The sequence below is a fragment of the Arvicanthis niloticus genome, chromosome 1 (assembly GCF_011762505.2).
Source record: "Arvicanthis niloticus isolate mArvNil1 chromosome 1, mArvNil1.pat.X, whole genome shotgun sequence".
In the NCBI taxonomy this organism is placed as follows: Eukaryota; Metazoa; Chordata; class Mammalia; order Rodentia; family Muridae; genus Arvicanthis; species Arvicanthis niloticus.
The window spans coordinates 70493618-70513157 of NC_047658.1; the positions used below are offsets into that span (position 1 = coordinate 70493618).

General features: G+C 46.9%; 1 protein-coding gene and 1 long non-coding RNA gene across 3 annotated transcripts in view; one reads left to right on the forward strand and one right to left on the reverse strand.

Annotated features, from left to right (window-relative positions):
• Window positions 1-2593: 2593 nt before the first annotated feature.
• LOC143443237 (uncharacterized) lies at window positions 2594-15262 on the reverse strand. The gene is made up of 3 exons (XR_013112021.1): window positions 15009-15262; window positions 12805-13009; window positions 2594-2958 (listed from the first exon to the last, which is right to left on the reverse strand). It is a non-coding gene; the product is annotated as an uncharacterized LOC143443237 (long non-coding RNA).
• A 1940-nt stretch (window positions 15263-17202) lies between these two features.
• Window positions 17203-19540, forward strand: part of Fchsd2 (FCH and double SH3 domains 2) — a 185586-nt gene continuing 183248 nt past the window's right edge. The window contains exons 1-2 of one of the 2 annotated variants that reach the window (XM_034508835.2): window positions 17203-17722; window positions 19424-19521. In XM_034508835.2, coding sequence (XP_034364726.1) covers window positions 17702-17722; window positions 19424-19521 — 119 coding nt within the window. In that variant the 5' untranslated portion in view covers window positions 17203-17701. The remainder of the gene's footprint in view (window positions 17723-19423; window positions 19522-19540) is intronic. The other variant, XM_034508846.2, reaches the window with a different exon arrangement.

The window sequence follows — 19540 nt, forward strand, 5'->3', positions numbered from 1 at the left end:
AAGCTGGGTATGGTGGCTCATGCCCTGAGCTCCAGCACTAAGGAGACAGAGGCAGGCAGATCTCTACAAGTTTGGGGACAGACTGGTTTACATTGTGATTGACAGGCCCACCAGGACTAAATAGTGAGACTCTGTCTCAAAACATAATTAATAAATCAATTAATTTTAAAGAGTGAATAATTGGTCTGGGGATGTAGCCCTGTGGTAGGACACTTGCCTAGCATGTTTGAGAGTTCCTAGGTTTAAGCTGCAATCCAAAAGCAACATTGTAAGGCAGAACAAAACAATAAAGTGTTAAAAATACAATGGCTCAGTGGTAGGACACTTGCCTAGCATGTGAAAGCCCTAGCATTTGCTACCCAACATGGCCAATAAATGAGTTAGTTGATGTAGTTGAAAGAAGATGTTGTATCTTAGGTCATGGACATCGCCTACAGAAAGACCTCCACAAAGCTGGTATGATGGCTCAGCCAGTAAAAGGCACTTGCTGTATAAAACTGAGGACCCAAGTTCAATCCCTTGAACCCACAAGAAAGTGGAAGAACAGAACCAACTCCTCGAAGCTGTTTCCTGAGCTGCACATGGGTGCCACAGTCGACACTGGATAGTCACTGTCTTTCTATGCATCCATCCTCTATCAGGAGAAAAGACGAAAGCCAAATAGCTTCAGGACCAACCTCAGGCTCTTCATAGAATACCCAGGAGAGTTTGTTGACTAACAAAGTTAGCCAAAGTTAGCTGGTAAAACCTGAGGGAAAGGCAAAGAATTGTGTAGAAATCAGGCTGCCTGAATCAAAACAGGTTGCATTAACTGGCAAGTTGGGATACTTCTTGCCCCTCCCCCACTTATCCACTTGGTGACTTAATGTTCCAAGATCCCAGGCATGGGTCTCATCTGCTTCCCCCAGAAATCTCACTTATCATATACACCTCTGTAGGTTTTATTTATTTTATTTATTTATTTTTATTCATTTATTTATTTTTTTTTTTGAGACAGGGTCTTACTTTGTAGTCCTGGCTGTCTTGAAACTCACTATGTAGACCAGGTTGGCCTGGAACTCACAGAGATAAGCCTGCACTACCTCCCAAGTGCTGGGAGGTGCCACTTAATTCTTTTGACAGGGTCTTACCCTGTAGTCAAAACTAGTTTAGAACTCATTATGTAGCTCTGGCTAGCTTTGAGCTCATGGAAATCCTAACCTCTTACAGGCACAACCTTGAGAGTACTGGGGTTATAAGCATGAACCACCATATCTGTCTCTGTAGGGTACTTTACAAATCTCTTTCTCTCCTTTGATGATGAGTTTTCCAAAGCTAAGAGCCGTTGGATTTCAGAAAGTAAATAAAGGATCTAGAGGAGGTGGGGCTGTACCCCCCACCCCGTGTGTGTGTGTGTGTGTGTGTGTGTGTGTGTGTACATATTGTATTTTGACAGGATCTTGAGCTGGTCCATCCAATTTGGTAGGTAGCCAAGGGATGAACTTGGACTTCTGATCCCCCTGATTCCATCTCCAGAGTACTGAGATTACAAAGTGCCTGTCCATGCCGGGAGGTGGTGGCACATGCCTTTAATCCCAGCACTTGGGAGGCAGAGGCAGGCAGATTTCTGAGTTCGAGGCCAGCCTGGTCTACACAGTGAGTTCCAGGACAGCCAGGGCTATACAGAGAAACCTTGTCTTGAAAAACCAAAAAAACAAAAATAAAAACAAAAACAAAAAACAAAACAAAACAAAACAAAAACCCAAAGTGCCTGTCCTTTCCTCATTTGTGCTGTGTTGGGGATTGAACCCAGAGCTTTGTGCATGTTAAGCAAGCATTCTGTCAACTGAGCCACATCCACTGTCGAGACTGCTTGATCTTTAATGCTTTCCCTATCCTTGGGGATGATAAGTTAGAAAGAAAAATGAGCTAGAGAAATGGATAAGTCAGCCACCATCCTCCTTCCAGAGGCACCTCACAGGTGTGTGTGTGTGTGTGTATTAACTGTGTGCTGGTGAAGAGAACTGGTCAAAAGTAATCCTTGTGTCTAGACTTTTCTGCTGAAGAACCCAGTCCCCAAGCACAAAAGGCTTCTAGATAACCCAGTCCCCAAGCACAAAAGGCTTCTAGATATCCCAACGATGTTCCTCAGCCTAGGTGGGAACCCACTCATGCTATGTTACATTTTCGTCTACTGTGGCAAAGCCTTGGTAATTAGTTTCAGAACATTTTAAAGGTTAATTGGTTTAACTGGCAGCCAGTGTCATGGGGCTGCTGCAGGGAGGCAGGTAGGTGTGCATCAGGGCAGCAGAGAAAAAGCTTCTGCCTCCCTGGTAAAAGGGAAATAGAAAAACAAAACAATTATGCTGTGTATGGGCCCATGAGTTTGAGACCAGTCTGTAAAAATAGTGAAACCCTGTCCAAAAACAATAAAAAATGTAGGCTGGTGCATCTTGGTGGTAGAGAGTTACTTTAACATTGCTGAGCATCTGTGAGAGCCCAGGTTTAACTCTAGCACTATAAAGACAACGAGAACACACACATCTTCTCTCTGAGTCTCTCTCTGTGTGTCTTAACATATGCAAAAGCACTTTCAGAGGATCGTTGTTTGAGATCATGTATTTAAGATCAGGCTTCCCTATAAATGTCCAGGGAACAACACTGCCTTTCCACCTGAGTCAACCCCTTTCTAAGCCAGGATCACTCCATCTTTAAAATAAACAGGTTCCATCAGGACTAGGGGGCTCATGATTTTCTGGGTGTTTCTTCTGTCCCCAACCATACAGGTGAACCAAAGTTTCATCAAGGTCAAGACCCTATTCTCCAGAGATCGAGGCAAATAGGCTTCCTGCCTCAAGCACACAAGGTTTTCTCTTGTCCTTAGGGAGTCCAAAACTGATGTTGACTGGCCCGAGCCTCCAGGAGGAACCAGACCATCTGGGAGCTGGCACACGCAGAGGCCCACAGCTTGCTTGCTGCCTAGAGAAGAGATGGAAAGGAAGCCTGGTTCAGAGTGCAATGGAAGTGCCTGAGCTCTGACAATTGCTCGTTCGTAGTCTCTGCAGCCAGGAGGGAAGTAAAACTGTCCCATCTGCAGCTTCGGCTCTGAATGTTCATGGGGCAGCAACAGGTGAGGTGAAGGCCTAGTGCAGGCTTGCTGTCTGCTCTCAGTCCTGGCCAGCGGCTATCTTTGGAAAGTAGGTTGGCTCAAGGATTCAGGAGGATGATAAAGGAAAAAGCTATGAAATAGGTTCATGACGGGCAAATCTCAATGCTTTGCTGAGCTCAGGCACTTCTATTTTAAGAAATGGGGCTTGGCTAAGTTCACCCCTGCAGTAAGGATTTCTGGAATTCGGGGGGAATGGGGATTCAAGAAGCAATTTGTTTATAAGGAGTCTGGTCCCTGTAACCTTGCTGGCAGTGGACTCAGCTCTGTGGAGGATCATTAGGAGGAGATGGGATAATCATGGTTTTTGATGTGAACTGGGAAGGGGTCCTTGCGGGGGTAGGTCCAGGGATGGTGCAGTGACTTGCCTAAGGTCACATAGTCTCTGAGTTTAAGGCCAGCCAGAGCTACATAGTAAAACTGCCTCAGAAACTAAAATAATAAGACTTTGTTAGCTTTTGTTTTTGTTGTATCTTGTTCTGTTTTGAGACAAATTCTCATTCTGAGGGTCACACTAACCTGGAACTCATACTGCAGCCCAGGCTGGCTTCCTAATCAGTTGCTCAGGTGGGACCTGAGTTTGAAAAGAAAGAGAAATTGAGAAGAGGATGCAGCCAAAGAGAAGCATATGCTTGGTGTTGCCACCAAGATCTGAATAAAGTTAGACCTGGGAGGACAAATTCTGAGTTAGGGAAAGGAAGACACTCTCACAGAAGCAGTGGCTTTGACAAGCCTGGTGGTGCACACCTGTAACCCAGCACCCACAGGGTTCAGGCAAAGGGTAGGTTGTGAGTGTGAAGTCAGCCTGGGCTGCAGTGTGAGTTCCAGGTTACTGTGCTCCTCAGAATGAGATCTTATCTCAAAAAAGAACAAAACACAACAAAAACAAAAAATTAACAAAGAAGTCTTATTATTTTAGTTTCTGAAAGTTTTACTATGTAGCTCTGGCTGGCCTTAAACTCAGAGATCTGCCTGCTTCTGTATTAGTGCTGGGATCTAAAGGTGGGCAACAGCACCTAGCTTTGAGCAAACTGTTCATTAATAAGGATGACTTTGAACTGGCATTTAAAGGGGAAATGGGAGCTTAGCCTACAGAGAAAAGGGGGAAAGGTGCTGAAGGCAAGGGGAACAGCATATGCAGAAGTCATTAAAAAGTGTAAAGTTGCTAAGGCAGCCTAGTGGGTTGTTGGACAATGGGTGCATATGGTGTGATCGGCGCAACAAATGTACTTGAGAGGTAAGGATGCCTAGGCTGGCTAGTGCCAGCCAGTAAGCTTGCCCTTAGCTGCCACTCTGGCACCCATGACAAAGCTTACAGTGAAGAGTGGTAGTAGAGTGGGCAGGCAGGAACACTCTAAAATTTATCCTTGACTGCATCTCTTCCTGTAGATGAGGGAATTATCTATCAATTTCAAGCCAATCCTTTAAGAGAGAATCAAAATAAATGGAAAATCCTGGCTCTTAGGTGGAAGCTTTTGCAGCCTTTGAAAAGTTGTAGCTAGATCATAGCAGGTGCCTTATTCTAAAAGACACTTGAAATATGCCACCAAAAACTATTTGAAGAATAGACTTCAAATATTCAAGGAAGGTTCAAAGTATAGGTGTGATGATCCCATACACACTTGGGAGGTGGAGGCAGGAGGATTAGGAGTTCAAAGTCATTTTTGGTTACATAGTGAGTTGGAAGCCAACCTGGGCTACATGAGTTCTTCTTGTAAAAAACCACAAAACAAATCCAAAACAAAATGAAAAAAAGAATAATCAGATTGGCTGCATATAGTTGATAATTATAGACAGTTACATGTTAATATTGCTTTCAAATAAATCAGGATAAATAAAAAAAAGATGAGAATTAACAGTTATTTATCTGGGATATTTTGAATGAGTTCTTGAAAAAAAAGTGGACAATAACAAAAAACAAAATCCCCAAAATGTTGGGCTTAATTTGGAAAAAATGGGGTGTATTTAAGCTGAGGAGCCCAAGCGTAGACAGTTTAATCTAAGCAGCTAGGAAGACAGAGGACAGAGTATGTGGTTGAGGTCAGGCAGAAGTAACTAACTGCAAAGAGGCCCTGACAAGAGAGCGAGGGTGTCAAGTCGCACCCCTGTAGAGAAAATGAAACACTGTAGAGAAAATGAAACACAAAGGTTCGGAGGAAATGAAAATTGAAATGTAGGCGCTCCCATGGCTTTGGTCTGGGCAGGTGTGGTTAGCAAGGGAAGTGAAAGGGGCTGAGTGACTGGCAGCCCAGCTTTGAGGGAGGATAGCTTGTGAGAGTGAAGGATAGCTTGTGAGGGTGTTAGAGGCCTGTCTCTGTCCCACAGCGGGGATATAGTGAGGGGCTATACTTTGAGGAAAGCCAGGGGGCAATGGGAAGCATCGTATCCTTGCCCTCAGTGTCCCGTTTCCTTCTGCCAAGCCTTTGCTCTTTCTTCTGATATGAGTGTCCCTTGCCACATTTCCAGCACCCTAGTGTTTCTGCCAGGCCCTACCAGGCCCTGGAGAGACTGCCTGAAGCTCCTGGTCCTTGGTTTCCTGCTGCTTCCTGCTCAGTTGCTTGAGCAGGTGAATGACGAGCTCTGCCTGGAGGCACACTTTGTTCTGTGCCTTGTGTCCCATCAGCAGCTGTCCCCTTGCCACAGTGCTTCAACTCATTGACTCTGCCCACAAGAGGTTTTTCAAGTGACAGATAAATCAGAATCAGACCCTGCGGTTCCCTAGAAATGCCAGCCCTTTGTATGATTGTCCCAAAGTAGGAATGGTGGCGGGCTGCTCACTTGGCTTAGCATTCTGAGGAAAATCTTGACATGGCTGATCTAAATGGCAGACTCAGGTGGAGACTCTTGGGTCTGCTAGCAAGAGACTTCAGTGAAGAAATAAGCATACTGAAGTGTGCATAGGCTAAAGGGATAGTCAAATGGGTAGCAAGTCATCCTCTAGAGACTGGCAACTGTAGAAAAAAAAAAAAATATATATATATATATATCACAGTCCAGTTGTTACCTCCCTCCTGGTCACTCCTCCCACAGTTCCACATCTCATTCCTCCTCCCCTCTGTCTCCAAGAAGATGCCCCTCCCCACCCCACACCCACCCTGGCCAGGCCTTCCTACTCCCTGGGGCCTCAAGTCTCTTCAGGGCTAGGTGAGTCTTCTTCTCTCACTGAGGCCAGACCAGGAAGTCCTCTGCTGTGTGTATGTGTGTGTGTGTGTGTGTGTGTGTGTGTGTGTGTGTGTGTGTGGTGGGGGAGGGGTTGTACCCGATAGTGTATGCTGCCTGGTTGGTGGCTCAGTGTTTGAGAAATCTCAGGGGTTCAGGTTAGCTGAGACTGCTGGTCTTCCTATGGGGTCACTCTCCTCCTCAGCTTCTTCTAGCCTTTCCTTAATTCAACCATAGTGGTCCCCAACTTCAGTCCATTGGTTGGGTCTAAGTATCTGCGGCTGTCACAGTCAGCTGCTTGTTGGGCCTCTCGGAGGACAGCCATGCTAGGCTCCTGTCTATAAGCACACCATAGCATCAGTAGTAGTGTCAGGCCTTGGAGCTTCCCTTTAAGCAACTGTGGAAACTCTTGCCTCAGCCTGGAAGGCCTCAGTAATCCTATTACTGGAACCTAGGAAGAGGCAGTTATGCCTAGTGGGATGGTGATCCAACAGGGAGCAGTGGGAAAACATGACAACCCCTCTCTGCTCTGATCCTCAAGCCCACTCATTGTTCCAACCAACCCAAATGGAAGCTGGCAAAGAGGCCTGGAGGCACGGCCTCCAGGGGGTGGCCTCCTGAGACATAGGATAGGGATAGACAGGAGTGTTGAGTAGAGAGAGTTACCTCCAAATATACCTGAAAGATTGTTGCTCAGGTGGAGTGCCCTGGGACCTTGACACAGTCACTTTCCTGGGATCAGCACCAACTTAGAGAAGATTTTTCTGCTGTCCCAGAGAAGAAAGTCTTAGGAAGCACAGTGGTCCTTGATGCCAAAGAACTCAAGACTAAGACTGGAGACACAGTTCAGTTATAGAGCACTTGCCTAACAAGCACAAGGCTCTGGGTTTGATCCCCAGCAATGAAAACAAAACAAACAAACAAACAAACAAACTAGAGTCTTGCAACAGCTATTTAGTTCTCTTGTCTATACCAACATCTACAGACACTGAGCTCTGAGGGCCAAACTCACACCAAGGGCCAGTCGGGTACAATAAACACGTTGGAGAAAGGGGCTGTGAGAGGGTGAAGAGGTTCCAGTATCTTGTGTGTATACTTACAGCCACAAAGCAAAAGAAGCAGGGGTCAAAAGTCAGACCAGCCAATCCGAAAACTCAGTTGACTTAAGCTCTAGCTAAGACCCCAAACAAAAATGCTCAGTGTGCAGACAGGAAGGGCATGGGTGTCAGTGTGACCCAGCCCCAGGTGTCTTGTGCTTTATCTTCTGTTTTAAAATAAAAGGACATTGTTTCTTTTTTTTTTTTTAACTGAAAATATATTTTTTCATATAATATATTCTAATCAAGGTTTACCTTCTCCCAACTCATTTCATAACCTCCCCATTTACCCAAATTCACACCCTTTCTTTCTCTCCATTAGAAAATAAACAGGTACCCAAAAAATAATAACGGCCAGGCAGTGGTGGCGCATGACTTTAATCCTAGCACTCAGGAGGCAGAGGCAGGCAGATCTCTGTGAGTTTGAGGTCAGCCTGATCTACAGAGGGAGTTTTAGACCAGCCAAGCCTACACAGAGAAATCCTGTTTTGAACCCATCCCTCAAAATAACAAACAAACAAACCAGAATAGGACAAAATAAAAATTCAAAGAAAAAGCACACGGAACACACATAGACTCAGGGATCCACATAGTTGCACACACAGCAATCCCAGAAAGTCATGAAGTTGGAAACCATGATATACAAACAAAAGACCTATAAGGTAAAAAAAATTGCCCAAAATATTATGAGCCAAAAACTTCCAAAAACACTATTGAGTATTTTGTGTTGGCCACCTACTGCTGGGCATGGGGCCGGCTATTAAGTGTGGCTTGTATACCTATGGAGAATCCATTGGAGAAAACTAATTTTTCTTTAGTGAGTGGTTATCACTCAGAGAGAATTTCTGGGTTATGGATGGAAACTGTGTTGATTTTCCCCTCTCAATTCTAGGACCCCATCCAGCTTAGATCTGTGCAGACCCTGTGCAGTTTATGAAAATATTTTATGTATGGGTGTTTTGCCTGCATGTGTGTTTGTACACTACTTGTGTGCTTAGTGTATGAGGTGGCCAGAAGAGGAAGTGGAGTTACAGATGGTTGTGAGCCACCATATGGATCTGGGAATTGAACCTAAGTCCTCTGGAAAAACAGCCAGTGCTCTTAATCACTGAGCCAACTCTCCAGCCCAGTGTCTTATCCTTCTGACCCACTCACAAGCTACTTCTGAGAGGAGTTATTGAAGGTCACAGTCCCTGTGCAGCAGACAAGGAGAAAAGGCTACATAGGAGTAAAGGACCTGGCTGTGTAGTCCGGCCACCAGGCACACCCTCCCTTTAGCCTGTTGAACTGGGCCTGTTTCTATGACTTGGGTGCCCATGTTTAGTGTTCTATCTGTTCCACCCTTGGTCAACTTCCAAGTGTCAGACTTTCTAATCTATCCATCCGGCATGCCTTCTAGGTACACTGTCATTGGTTTTATGGATAGAGACAAATGTTATAGAGGCTCCTGGGTTTGGGGAGGGGGACACACTGATAACACAGGGAAGGCAGCCAGAACATGTTCCTATAACATAGTGAATTAAGTACCATAAAGAGTCATTGCTTGTTCTGTTCTGTTTTGTTTGAGTTGGGTCTCCCTGTGTATCTCAGAATGGCTTTGACTTCAAGATCTGGAACCCACTATGTAGGTTAGACTGGCCTTGAACTTATGGTGAACCTCTTGCCCCTGCCTCTTGATGGCTGGAGTTACAGGCTTGTGCTATTACACAAGCCTGTAACAAATCCTGACAGAATCTTAATTAATTCAGGCTGGCCTCAAATTCACTACATAGCTGAGGATGACTTTGATTTCCTGATCTGTAGTGAGAATTCTGGAATTTGGTTTCCTTAAAAAGTACAAAAATATTATAAGAACATGTTTTTGTTTTAATCCCAGGTGTGGGATATGGGGCTGCTTCAGACTGTCCACAGCAGCTGACTATGATATGCCTAATGCTCTAGCCGAGGTGTGGTTTTGCCAGCTGCAGATAGTTTCTGTGATTGTGTGACACTTGTAATTATGGGCACTTTTTGGAGGGTATATAAATGCTAGCGCCCCAATAGCCAAGGGGGTTGGTTGTAGTTTTGTTAGTAGTTATGCTCAAAGAAGAAACAAAAGAAAGAAATTAGGTTCAGGAGCCCCCTCTTCTCTATCTTTTTTTCTCTACTATCTAGTGAATGGGGAGGGGGAGGATTGGCAGTGTGAATAAAGGGTGGGAAAAAAGCAGAACCCAAAGGTAGCAAAGATTAGCTATACTGGTCCTCTTCATTCACCTCCTAAGCCCTAGACAGGTATCTACTCCCATGTCTGGTTTCAAGAGGCAGTGCTTTTTAAGTTTTAGGCCAAACAGCCAAGAAGGAGACCTGTAAAGAGTTTACTAGTTAGGACTGTCCTACTGGCTCAGGCCCATCCAGCCTAGCATTTTGCTTCCACCACTCCTCTGTTTTGAGTACCAGGTTCTCAGGCATCAAGGCCTACTTTCAATGCAGCCTCTTGAGTCCCTTTCTTTACACAGTTAGTCTTTCCTCACTGGGAACTCACATAGCACTGTGCTTTGGAATTTCTCAGATTCAGACCTTGCCTGTCTGTCTACATTGGGACACTGGGGGCTCCTGAACACTACAGGTACAGTCCCCATTTGCTCAATTAAACTCTGTGCCTAGTTTCCATGAGGAGGAAGCTGGGTGCATCTAGCAACTCAGATGGAGTAGTTAACCCCAGAATATAGGAGCAGGGCCATCTGGCATCCCCACTTCTTACTAATTCTATGATCTCAGTCAAGTTACTTAACTCCATCCTTAACATCAAGATAATGGAAGTTGAGAGAATCAGTGGGTGAACACATCAAAGCCTTCAGAGTTGTGTCTGGTGCCCCCTAAGCATCCAGAAAACGTTAGCTATTATTATGACAGCTGTTGTTAGGAGCCAGCTGGGTGTGCTTATAAACAACTTCTTACACCCCAGCAAACTAGTACCGACACACACTGACCCAACACAGCCACATTTTTATATGGAGGAGGGTGGGTAACTGTAACCTATTTTAGAGATGGAAAGGACCCTAAGGGAGTCGTCAAGGGCATTCATTCACATAACAAGAGTTTTTTTTTTTTTTTTTTTTCCAGTGTCAGCCACTGCCTCTCTTCCCAAGTCAAATTACTGCACTGGATTGGAATGTAACTCATTATAGTAGGTAGGGTGCTTGCTTAGCATGCAGGAGATCCTGGGCTCAATCCCTATTATGGAATAAATTATGTATGCTGGTACGTGCATGTAATCCCAACAGCTGGGAAGTAGAGGTACAAGTACCAGAAGTTCAAGGTTATCTTTGGCTGAACATCGAGCTTGAGGATAGCCTGGAATACAGGAGACTTGTGTTTCAAAGGAAAAAAAAATTACTCCATCCTATGAGAGGGTTAAACAGTATTTCCTACATGGTTCTCATCCTCAGCAAATTTGTCTAAGTGTTTGGATTATGAGATACTAGATGTATTTTTGCCAGGTTCCAAGTGCAGATATGATGTTTTAGGGGGATACTATCATCCAGTGGCAGATTAACATAGCACACAATGGCCTTATTAACTGAGGACACATCCCAGTATGTCACTGAGGGACTGAGCCCTTAGGCAAATTACTTATCAATGCCTCATCTATAAAATGGGGCTAATGACAGTACCTACCTCAGAAATGTTGTGAGAATTAAATTAGGTATCTGGGTGAAGTGTTTGGAATAGAGTCTGCCACATGGTAGCTATTATGAGGCATGGGCTAGTATTAATATGCCTAGTGTAGACAAGCATCAGACAGAAGGTACGTGTGTGTGTATGTGTGTGTGTGTGATCAGATTCGATGCTTCTCATCCCAGGATTGGCTCTGCTTACATTGTGGGCGGCATCTGTCTTGTGGGGAGACTGCCACCTGCTCTTTCCCTCTGGAAGAGTTTTCCTCAGCTAGGGAATTCCCTCCCATGGCAACCGACAGCCACTCCAAGCATTCTGATGCCAGATGTTCTGCCCACAACAGCACAGCGAGAATTGAACCTGGACTTAGTGGCTCGAGCTGGCCTAGGAAGTCAGGCAGGCTAAGATATTGGGGGTATCTACCTAGAAAGGGTAGAAGTGGCGGGGAGCGTGGGCGTGGAGGGGCTTCGAAGGCTGAGGGTGGTGCTGTAGACAGGGGAAGGGCGGGTGCCCAGGGAGCATAGGCAGGATGCCAGGGTGTTTGCCAGCCTCCAGGACGCTCATTTTGGATCCCCACCCTCCAGCAGGCAGCAGGGAGCAGGAAAGCTTGTTTTGTTTAGGCGTTAACTGGGCAGGCTGTGGGAAAATAGGCAGGCAGTCAGGCTTCCTAAGCTGAAAGGGATCTACTTCCTTCACAAGGCAGCGCATATAGTTGAAAATGCTGCTGCTTGTCCATCTTGTTGCCCTTATCCCACAATTCCATCTTTCTCCTTAGGTCCCTGCCTGACTCTTCTCTTCAAGTTTCAAGTTCAGCCTGAGGGCTGCCCTCTTCACACAAGGGTCATATACTGGTACCATTCTACGCTTCTCAGGCTGGGCCTTGGAAAAGCTTCTTAGTGGAACCCTAGTGTAAGAGATGAAATTAGCTGAGGAAGAATCAGAGATTTCCCAGGGGCCCACAGTAAGAAAGAGGCAGGTCTACGCCTCTAGTGAGGCTTAACCTTCCCTCATGGGAATTTAAAAAAAAAAAAAAACCCTTAAAAAAAATTTGTTTCTTATTATTTTTAAGACTGGCTGTCCTGGAACTCATTCTGTAGACCAGGCTGGCCTCAAACTCAGAAATCCGCCTGCCTCTACCCACCAAGTGGTGGAATTAAAGGCGTGCACCACCACTGCCCGGCCGTTTGTTTGCTTTTGAGACAGGGTCTCTCTATATAGTCCTGGCTGTCCTGGAGCTCGATAAGGAGAACAGGCTGACTTCGAACTCACAGAGGTTCTCCTGTCTCTCACTCCCTAGTGCTGGGATTAAAGACACAAAGCACTAAACTGGTCTTAATTTTTTTTTTTTAACATGTTTTGATTATTTTGTATGCATGGCATGCATGTGGAAGTCAGAGGATAACTTGTAGAAGCTGGTTCTCTCCTTCTATTATCTGGGTTCTGGGGATCAACAGGCTCCTTCATTCACTGACCTATCTTGCCAGCCTGGCCTCTTCTGTTTCTCTGTTTTTTTGTCTGTCTCTATCTCTCGACAATATTACTAGAACACTTAGAAGCACTTGCATAAACAGTCCATTTAATTTTCACCACAACTCTAACATCCATTCTGCCTTCTGACAGAATAAGGGAAGCCATTAGAAAAGTGTCTTTAAGATTGTCAAGAAGCCAGAGCAAGGTGGAAGAGGGAAATGCACCACCTAACTCAAACGTTTTGCTGGATCATTGAACTAGCATGCTTCTACCCACCTGACTGTTCCACTCCTTGATACCTGGTTGTCAGAGCTGTAATCACAGAGCAGCTAGTGGTGGAAGCTCCATTCAGCATCCCACATAGACAGTTGCTCAGCCTTCTCAGTTGCATCCAGACTGGCAGTCCTTGGCTTACATGCCTACTCAGCCCTTTATATAGTCCATACACCTGACAGTTCATTTAGCCTGCACAGCAGTCCCCCTAAGAGGGAGACAGGAAAAAATTCTGTTATTATCATTCTGCAGAAATGGAAAACAGGCTGAAGTGACATGTCTGGAAGCAAGTACCTAACAAAGATAGGGTTAGGACATTAGTTCACCTGTCTGCCAGCTCTAACCATATCTCCGGGATTTATACCTCTGTCCTTATGCCCTAAGCTGTAATACTCATGGGCAGGAGCCCCAAATGACCAGGAAATTCCTTCTTCTATTGCCTGTACCTTAAGGACTTGCCTCTGGGCTTAAATCTCTGCTACTATGTGATAGGATCAGGCCTCTGACTTTCCTGGCCTTACATGTCCCAGTGTTGTGACTTGCACTGAGATTGGGAGCTCTTTGGGACAGAGCCCTGGTATCACCCCAGAGACCTACTTGTGACTAAGCCCAGAATAAAGACCTTTGTTGAGGAACAGTTGATGGAATCCAAGGCTTGGTTCTGCTACCATAGGGAAAGCCCCTGTCCTATTCTGGTGGCTGGATTGGGAGTCTGTCTTGAGAGCTCACTAGTGAAGACAGGCATAATCCCCTGGAGGGTTGTGGTGAGGGAATCCACTGAGAGAAGAACAAAAGGCAGTAGAGGAAAGGAAAGGTGACCAGAGTAGTGATGAGGTGAATGAGAGCCGGGTCCTCAAATCCAATCATCTTCAGCAGTGCCTGGATAGTTCATGAGTCTCTGGATTGTTTATGTTTGAGTTTCAGTCTGTAAAAATGGGGTCGTATGTACGATAAGAGGATGTTGTAAGAGTGAAAAACAATGTAAAAAGCATGCCTATTTCAACGTCGGAAGCATGGAGGCATAACAAATGCTTGCTCTTGATATCTTTCCAGAGTAAGAATTCCACAAGTGGTCTCTTTGATGGAAAGGAGCCAGTACCTGTTTCACAGCCTCAGGATGGAAATACTCCTTTCCTCCATGGACTGGTCTGCCTTGAAAACCTGCCTGAGACTGAAAAAAAATTTGCTAATTCTGTCTCTGAGGGCACAGAGCATGCCGCTCTGCCAATTTCCCTTCAATAATCTAAGAGATCTTTCTGGTAGCATTGTGCTTACTAATATTACAGAAGCAAAACTCTTCAAGTCCCCATACTTGTTGGGAGAGGGACATTTAAGTGAACTTTCTATAGATCACAGAAATCCCTTGCTCCATCCTGTATTTTATGGTTCCAAGTCTGCTTTATTCCTAGAGACATTAGTCACCATTTTGGTTTTGTGATGTAATATCTGATAGCAGCAACTTGAGCAAAGAAGGGTTTATTTTGGTTTATGATTTAAGGGGCTACAGATCATCATGGAAGTCATGTCAGTGGGAGCATAAGATGGTCAGTCACATTGTACCTTCAGTCAGTAAATGGAGAGATTAAAGATAGCCTCAGCCTGTTTCCTCCCTTTCCCCCTTTTCATTCACCCTGGGGCCCCAGTCCATGGGTCAGTGCTGATGACATGCAGGGTGAACTTGGAAGCATAAGAAGGGCAAGTAACTTATCTCTTGTGAGTCTTAGGGTTCTTACTGTAGAAATGAAGAAAATAATATGTCATAGGGTTATTATAAACATTAGTTCAAAGAAACCATAAGAAAGTTTAGGATTTGAAAATGTGCATTGCAAATTTAAAAATATTTATTAGTTTATGTGTACAAGTGTTTTGCTTCCATGTATGTGTGTGTACTAGATGCCTGCCTGGGGGCTTGCAGAGACCAGAAAATGGCATTGGATCCTCTAGGCCTAGAGTTACAGTCAGTTGTGAGTGGCTATGCTGGGAATTGAGTCTTAGTCCTTTGTAAGAGCATCAAGTGATCTTAACTACTGAGCCATTTCTCCAGCCCCACTTTCTTTCTGTTCTATCTATCTATCTATCTATCTATCTATCTATCGGGTCATTGTAGACAGACTGGGCTGCCTGAAACTCATGATCTTTCTGCTTCATCCTCCCAAGAGCTAGGATTACATTAATAGATGTTTGAGGCCATACACAGTATCATTTACCTCATGTTCTAGATGAACTCCAATATCCATTGAAATGCACAGCAGATCAGTGGTCTAGGCAAGATCCCAAATCTTCCAACATCCAGAAACTTTATATCCTCAGTGTTCACTTCCAAGGACATGAAGCAGGATAATCCCTGAGCCAGAGCAGCTGTGCCCAGGAGTAGAACTTGGAAGACCTTGGTCAGGCACCTGCTGCACGCAGGACATCTGGGCAGGTGCTGTTACCGTATCCTAAATAGTTAGGCTGGAACTCAGGGTGATTCTGTCTTGCTCACTTCCACATCCTAGTGTTTGGTGTAAGCTTCACATAAAGTAGGGTGGCAGCAAATATTTTATCAATGACCTAACCAATGAATGTTTATTGAGTATTGACCATGTGCCAGGTCTGGAGTAGGAGAAATTCCAATTTGTACAACACATCTGTAAAGATACTTTAAACCCCCATTTTGTAAGGAAGGAAACAAAAGCTGGAGGAGTATGACACTGCCCAGTGGTGAGGCTGAGACTGGGGCGAGCTCCCTACCTCTAGTGCTCCTGCCTCAGTGGAGGTCAGGACTCTGGGTTCCCATCCACTGTTCCCTTGCCCCAGGCCTTCCCTGATCTGAATGAGGACACAGGTGGCAAAAGGCTTCAAGGAAACCAGAACAAGTAAAGTAGGCTTTCTAGTTTATACATAGCTCCCAACTCTGACTCCGCTGTTAGGATGTGGGTTAACTCAGTGTAAAACACCTGGGTCTGAGTTCATCTTCTGGTCACAGAGCCAGTAGGTTATCTGGTAAGTCATCCTGGTCTAGTCTGGTCTCATTGACCTTCCTTTTTTGCCTCAACTGAGTTTCTGAGACCGGCTATCTGGGACTGCAAGTTCTGAATTAAGTGGGGGAGGGGAGAGATCCAGCTCACACTGTGGCTCAAAGCTAGTGCTGAGGAACGAGGAAGAGGGTTTTCTACTCTTCCAAGCAACCCAAAGAGAGCCTGATACTCCTTGGGTGGTCTGGACAGAGAAGAGGTGCCTGCTGAGAATGAGCATTGTCATTGTCAGATGAGGTAGTTTATCCAACTAGTTTAGGACAGGCAAAGTGGTTTGACCTAGAAGCCCTCCCTTCTAGACAAGTGCTTCCTTCAGAGGTTTCCTCCATGGCCCTTGTTGTCTCCCTACGGTTCTTAATCTCCACCTATTCCTTCTTCTCTGATGCTAGTGATGAACCCAGGGCCTCCCTGGCTGCTAGGCATGCGCTCTAACACCTAGCAAAGTACCCCTCCTCACACACAGCCCTTGCTTGTTTCTTATAACCCACATAACCCTTCCTGACTCAAGGATTCTAGTCATGCCATGTGACCTTGAGAACGTCTCCAATTCTCTGCGGATACTAGCCTTCCTATCTGTGATAAGGGAGTGACCGACTCAAGAGATTTTAATTTTTTTATCAGTCGACTCCACGTGGTCTGGCTAAGTACTCTGGACTAGAGGACCATTCATTCCTTTGCCTGGCAATTTTAGGTTATTTCCACCTGTCCTCCTCCAACGGCATAGGTCTGGCACCTGCGGCCAGTTGTATAAGGACTTATTCATGCTAAATTTCTCACTGCTCTTTTAGCTGACTAGGAGGGAGGGTACACTGAGGGATTGAGAGGAAGCAAACTCCCGAATTCTCTTAGCTACCTCCTTTCTTATTGCAAACAATCCCACTATGAACCTAGCCCCCTTCTACTCGTGCCAAATTCCCACACAAACTGTGCAGCCGCAGCCGCAGGCAGGAGGCGGGGGCGGCCTGTGCGCGTGCGTCGGAGCAGAGCCCTCTCCCTCCCACGTGCGCGCTCCCGGGAGGAGTCGCGCGCCTCAGCGGGCTGGCGGGAAGGCGCGCGGGAAGCCCCCAGCTGCCTTCTTGGCGTTGGGGGAGGGAGGACGGGAAGCGTCTGGAACGTTCCATCGTCTTAGAAAACTGGGGTATTTCTCAAGTCCCGTTCCCGTTCCCACCCTTCCCCTCTGCCGAACAATCCATTAAGTTCCCCCTTTCTCACACCAAGATCCGGAGCCCCGTGGCGCGGCCTGGCTACCCGCCCCCCACTCCCCGAAGCAGGCGGTGGCCAGAAGCGCGTCCCTCTGCAGCCGGAGCGGGGCGCTGTGGTGCGCGCCCGGGCCGGAAATTCCCGCGGCCTGAGTGGTTGGCGGAGCTCTAGCGGGGAGCGCGGCGCCGCCTTCCTCCTTCCCGGGCCGGGCGGGGGCGTTGGGCACCGCGAGGGCCGGGCTGCCCGAGTGGGTGGGGGGCCGCCGCGTCAGCCAGCTGCAGCCGGGCCGCGGCAGGCGGCGAGCGCGGACGACGCGGCTGCTCCTCCTCAGCCGCCCGGCAAGCCGCGAGCCCCCCAGCGCCCCCGCTCGCGGCCCCCGCCCCCTGGCCGTCTCCGCCTCCTTCCCTCACACACCCCCCGGGCTGCCCGGGCCGCAGGCCTTCCCGGCGCTCCTCCTTCTCTCCACACTCGCTGCGACCCGGGTGCTCCTGCCGCTCGCCTGCCTCGCAGCCTCCGGGCTGATTCCTCTTCCTTCTCCTCCTCAGGCTCTCCTTTCACACATACACACACGCGCGCGCGCCCTGGCTTGCTGGGCCGACCCCTGTTCTTCAACCTTCCTCACCCTCACAGTCCTTTAAACGCCGCCGTCGGGGTGGGCGGAGGATTGATGTCCCTTCAGCATCATGCAGCCGCCGCCGAGGAAGGTAAGGACGCAGCTGGCGGGGGACTTTGGAGGTTTGGGGGGTGGTGGTGCGTACAAAGAACGCGGCTGGGGCGACCGCTGCGCCCCCTCCCCCTTCCCGCAAGGGGCCGTGACCACGCTCGCCTGTTGGCTTGTCAGAGTTGCCGCCCGCTCCAGGCAGGGGGTCGCGTGTATGGGGTGTCTTTCTGATGGAGGGGCGGCCAGTGCTTCTCTGTGCTAGAGAAGACACCTCCCACCCCCCTAGACATTCGCTGGAGTTTTTTTCGGGCATGCATGTGTGTGTCTGTCTGCATGGCAGTGCTGCCCAGAGCAAAGTGCATTCTCAGAGCTGCACGGAGGAGAGGCGGGGGAGCCCCTGCAAATTTGCAGAGCCTTGTGCGTGACGGATTGTTTAGTCTGCGCCAGGTTCGAGCCCTCTAGTCTCTTGTCGGCACTCCACCCATTGGCAGATTCGCGAGGGGGGCCATTTATTTCAAAGTCTAGCCCCAAGATTTGGCCTGTTTTTTTTTTTTTTTTTTCCCACGGGGCTGCGGAAAAGAAGTTGGAACAGTCTCCACCCTCCCACCCCAAGGGAAAGCAAATTAAAGATTGACGGGTCCTGCTAAACAACCCCCCCCCCCCCCCCCGCGCACACATCCTTTTTGCCCCGCCTCGGGCTAGGGGGCCAGGGAAGCAGCAGAGCTTCCAGTAGGAAAACCAGAACCTGGCGATGCATGGCTTGAGCACTAAGGTTGGGGTTTGGATGGCCTGGGTGGCAGTGACGGTGCGCTGGGGCTTGCCAGCAGCTCCCCGGCTGCTCCGTTCTACACCTTTCCACACTGCTAAGGCTGTGTTTTGTCTTTTTAAATCTTTCAGATGGATACTAGGTATCTACTCTGAGCAGTGGGAAGAGACAGTTATATCCTTCCCTTGTGGGCAAACATTTGCCTTATGAGTAACTCATCATCTATGTTTCCTTTCTTTTCCCTTCTTAATCTGATTTTTTTCTAGTCACTGATCCTCCCCCTTTTCCCTGCACGTGTACCCTACCTCTCCATGTAGCTTTGCACTGGTGGTCAGGATTCCACCAGGATCACAAACCAATAGCAATCCCAGGGTCCGGCCTGTTCAGGATGGCTCCAGCCAGCTGGCTTTGGCGGTTCTCTCTGAAGTGGCCTGCCACCCGGCCTGCCTTACTGGGTTAGTTTAAAAGCCCTGCATATGCTGGAAGGTCACTTTTGCGTTCTCCTTTGTGAGAAAGAGATTGTGATATGATGCTCTGTCAGAATGGAGGGCATCATTCTGAGACTGTGTGCTTCTTGCAGCCATTATGGAATATTTTATGTAGCTTATTCAGGCATATTATTTCATGAATGTGTACATTTCAGTCGCTAGGTATTAGGTATAGGCTTTCATCTGAGCTTCCTCTTCCTCGTGGTTTATATCTGTATCTTTGGGAAGAAAGAGAAAGCAGAATCACAGTTTGCACCCCCTTTAAACTGCAATGTTTTTGTTTTTGTGAATTTTTATTCAGCCCCTGTTTTACTAAATTCTTTTCATTGAACTTAGTTAAGTAATAAAACTGGATGGCAAATATGAACTTTTTGATCTTTAGAGATAGGAAAACTAGAAGTATACATTCTAACAACTATTGTCTTCTTTAAGTAATTTTTTCTTTTTCCAATTTTAGTAAAAGCCTTCATAAATACATGCTGTGTTTTAGGTGAAAGTTACACAAGAGTTGAGAAACATTCAAGGTGAGCAGATGACAAAACTTCAAGCCAAACATCAGGCAGAATGTGATTTACTTGAAGATATGAGGTAAGATTACAGTAAAGAG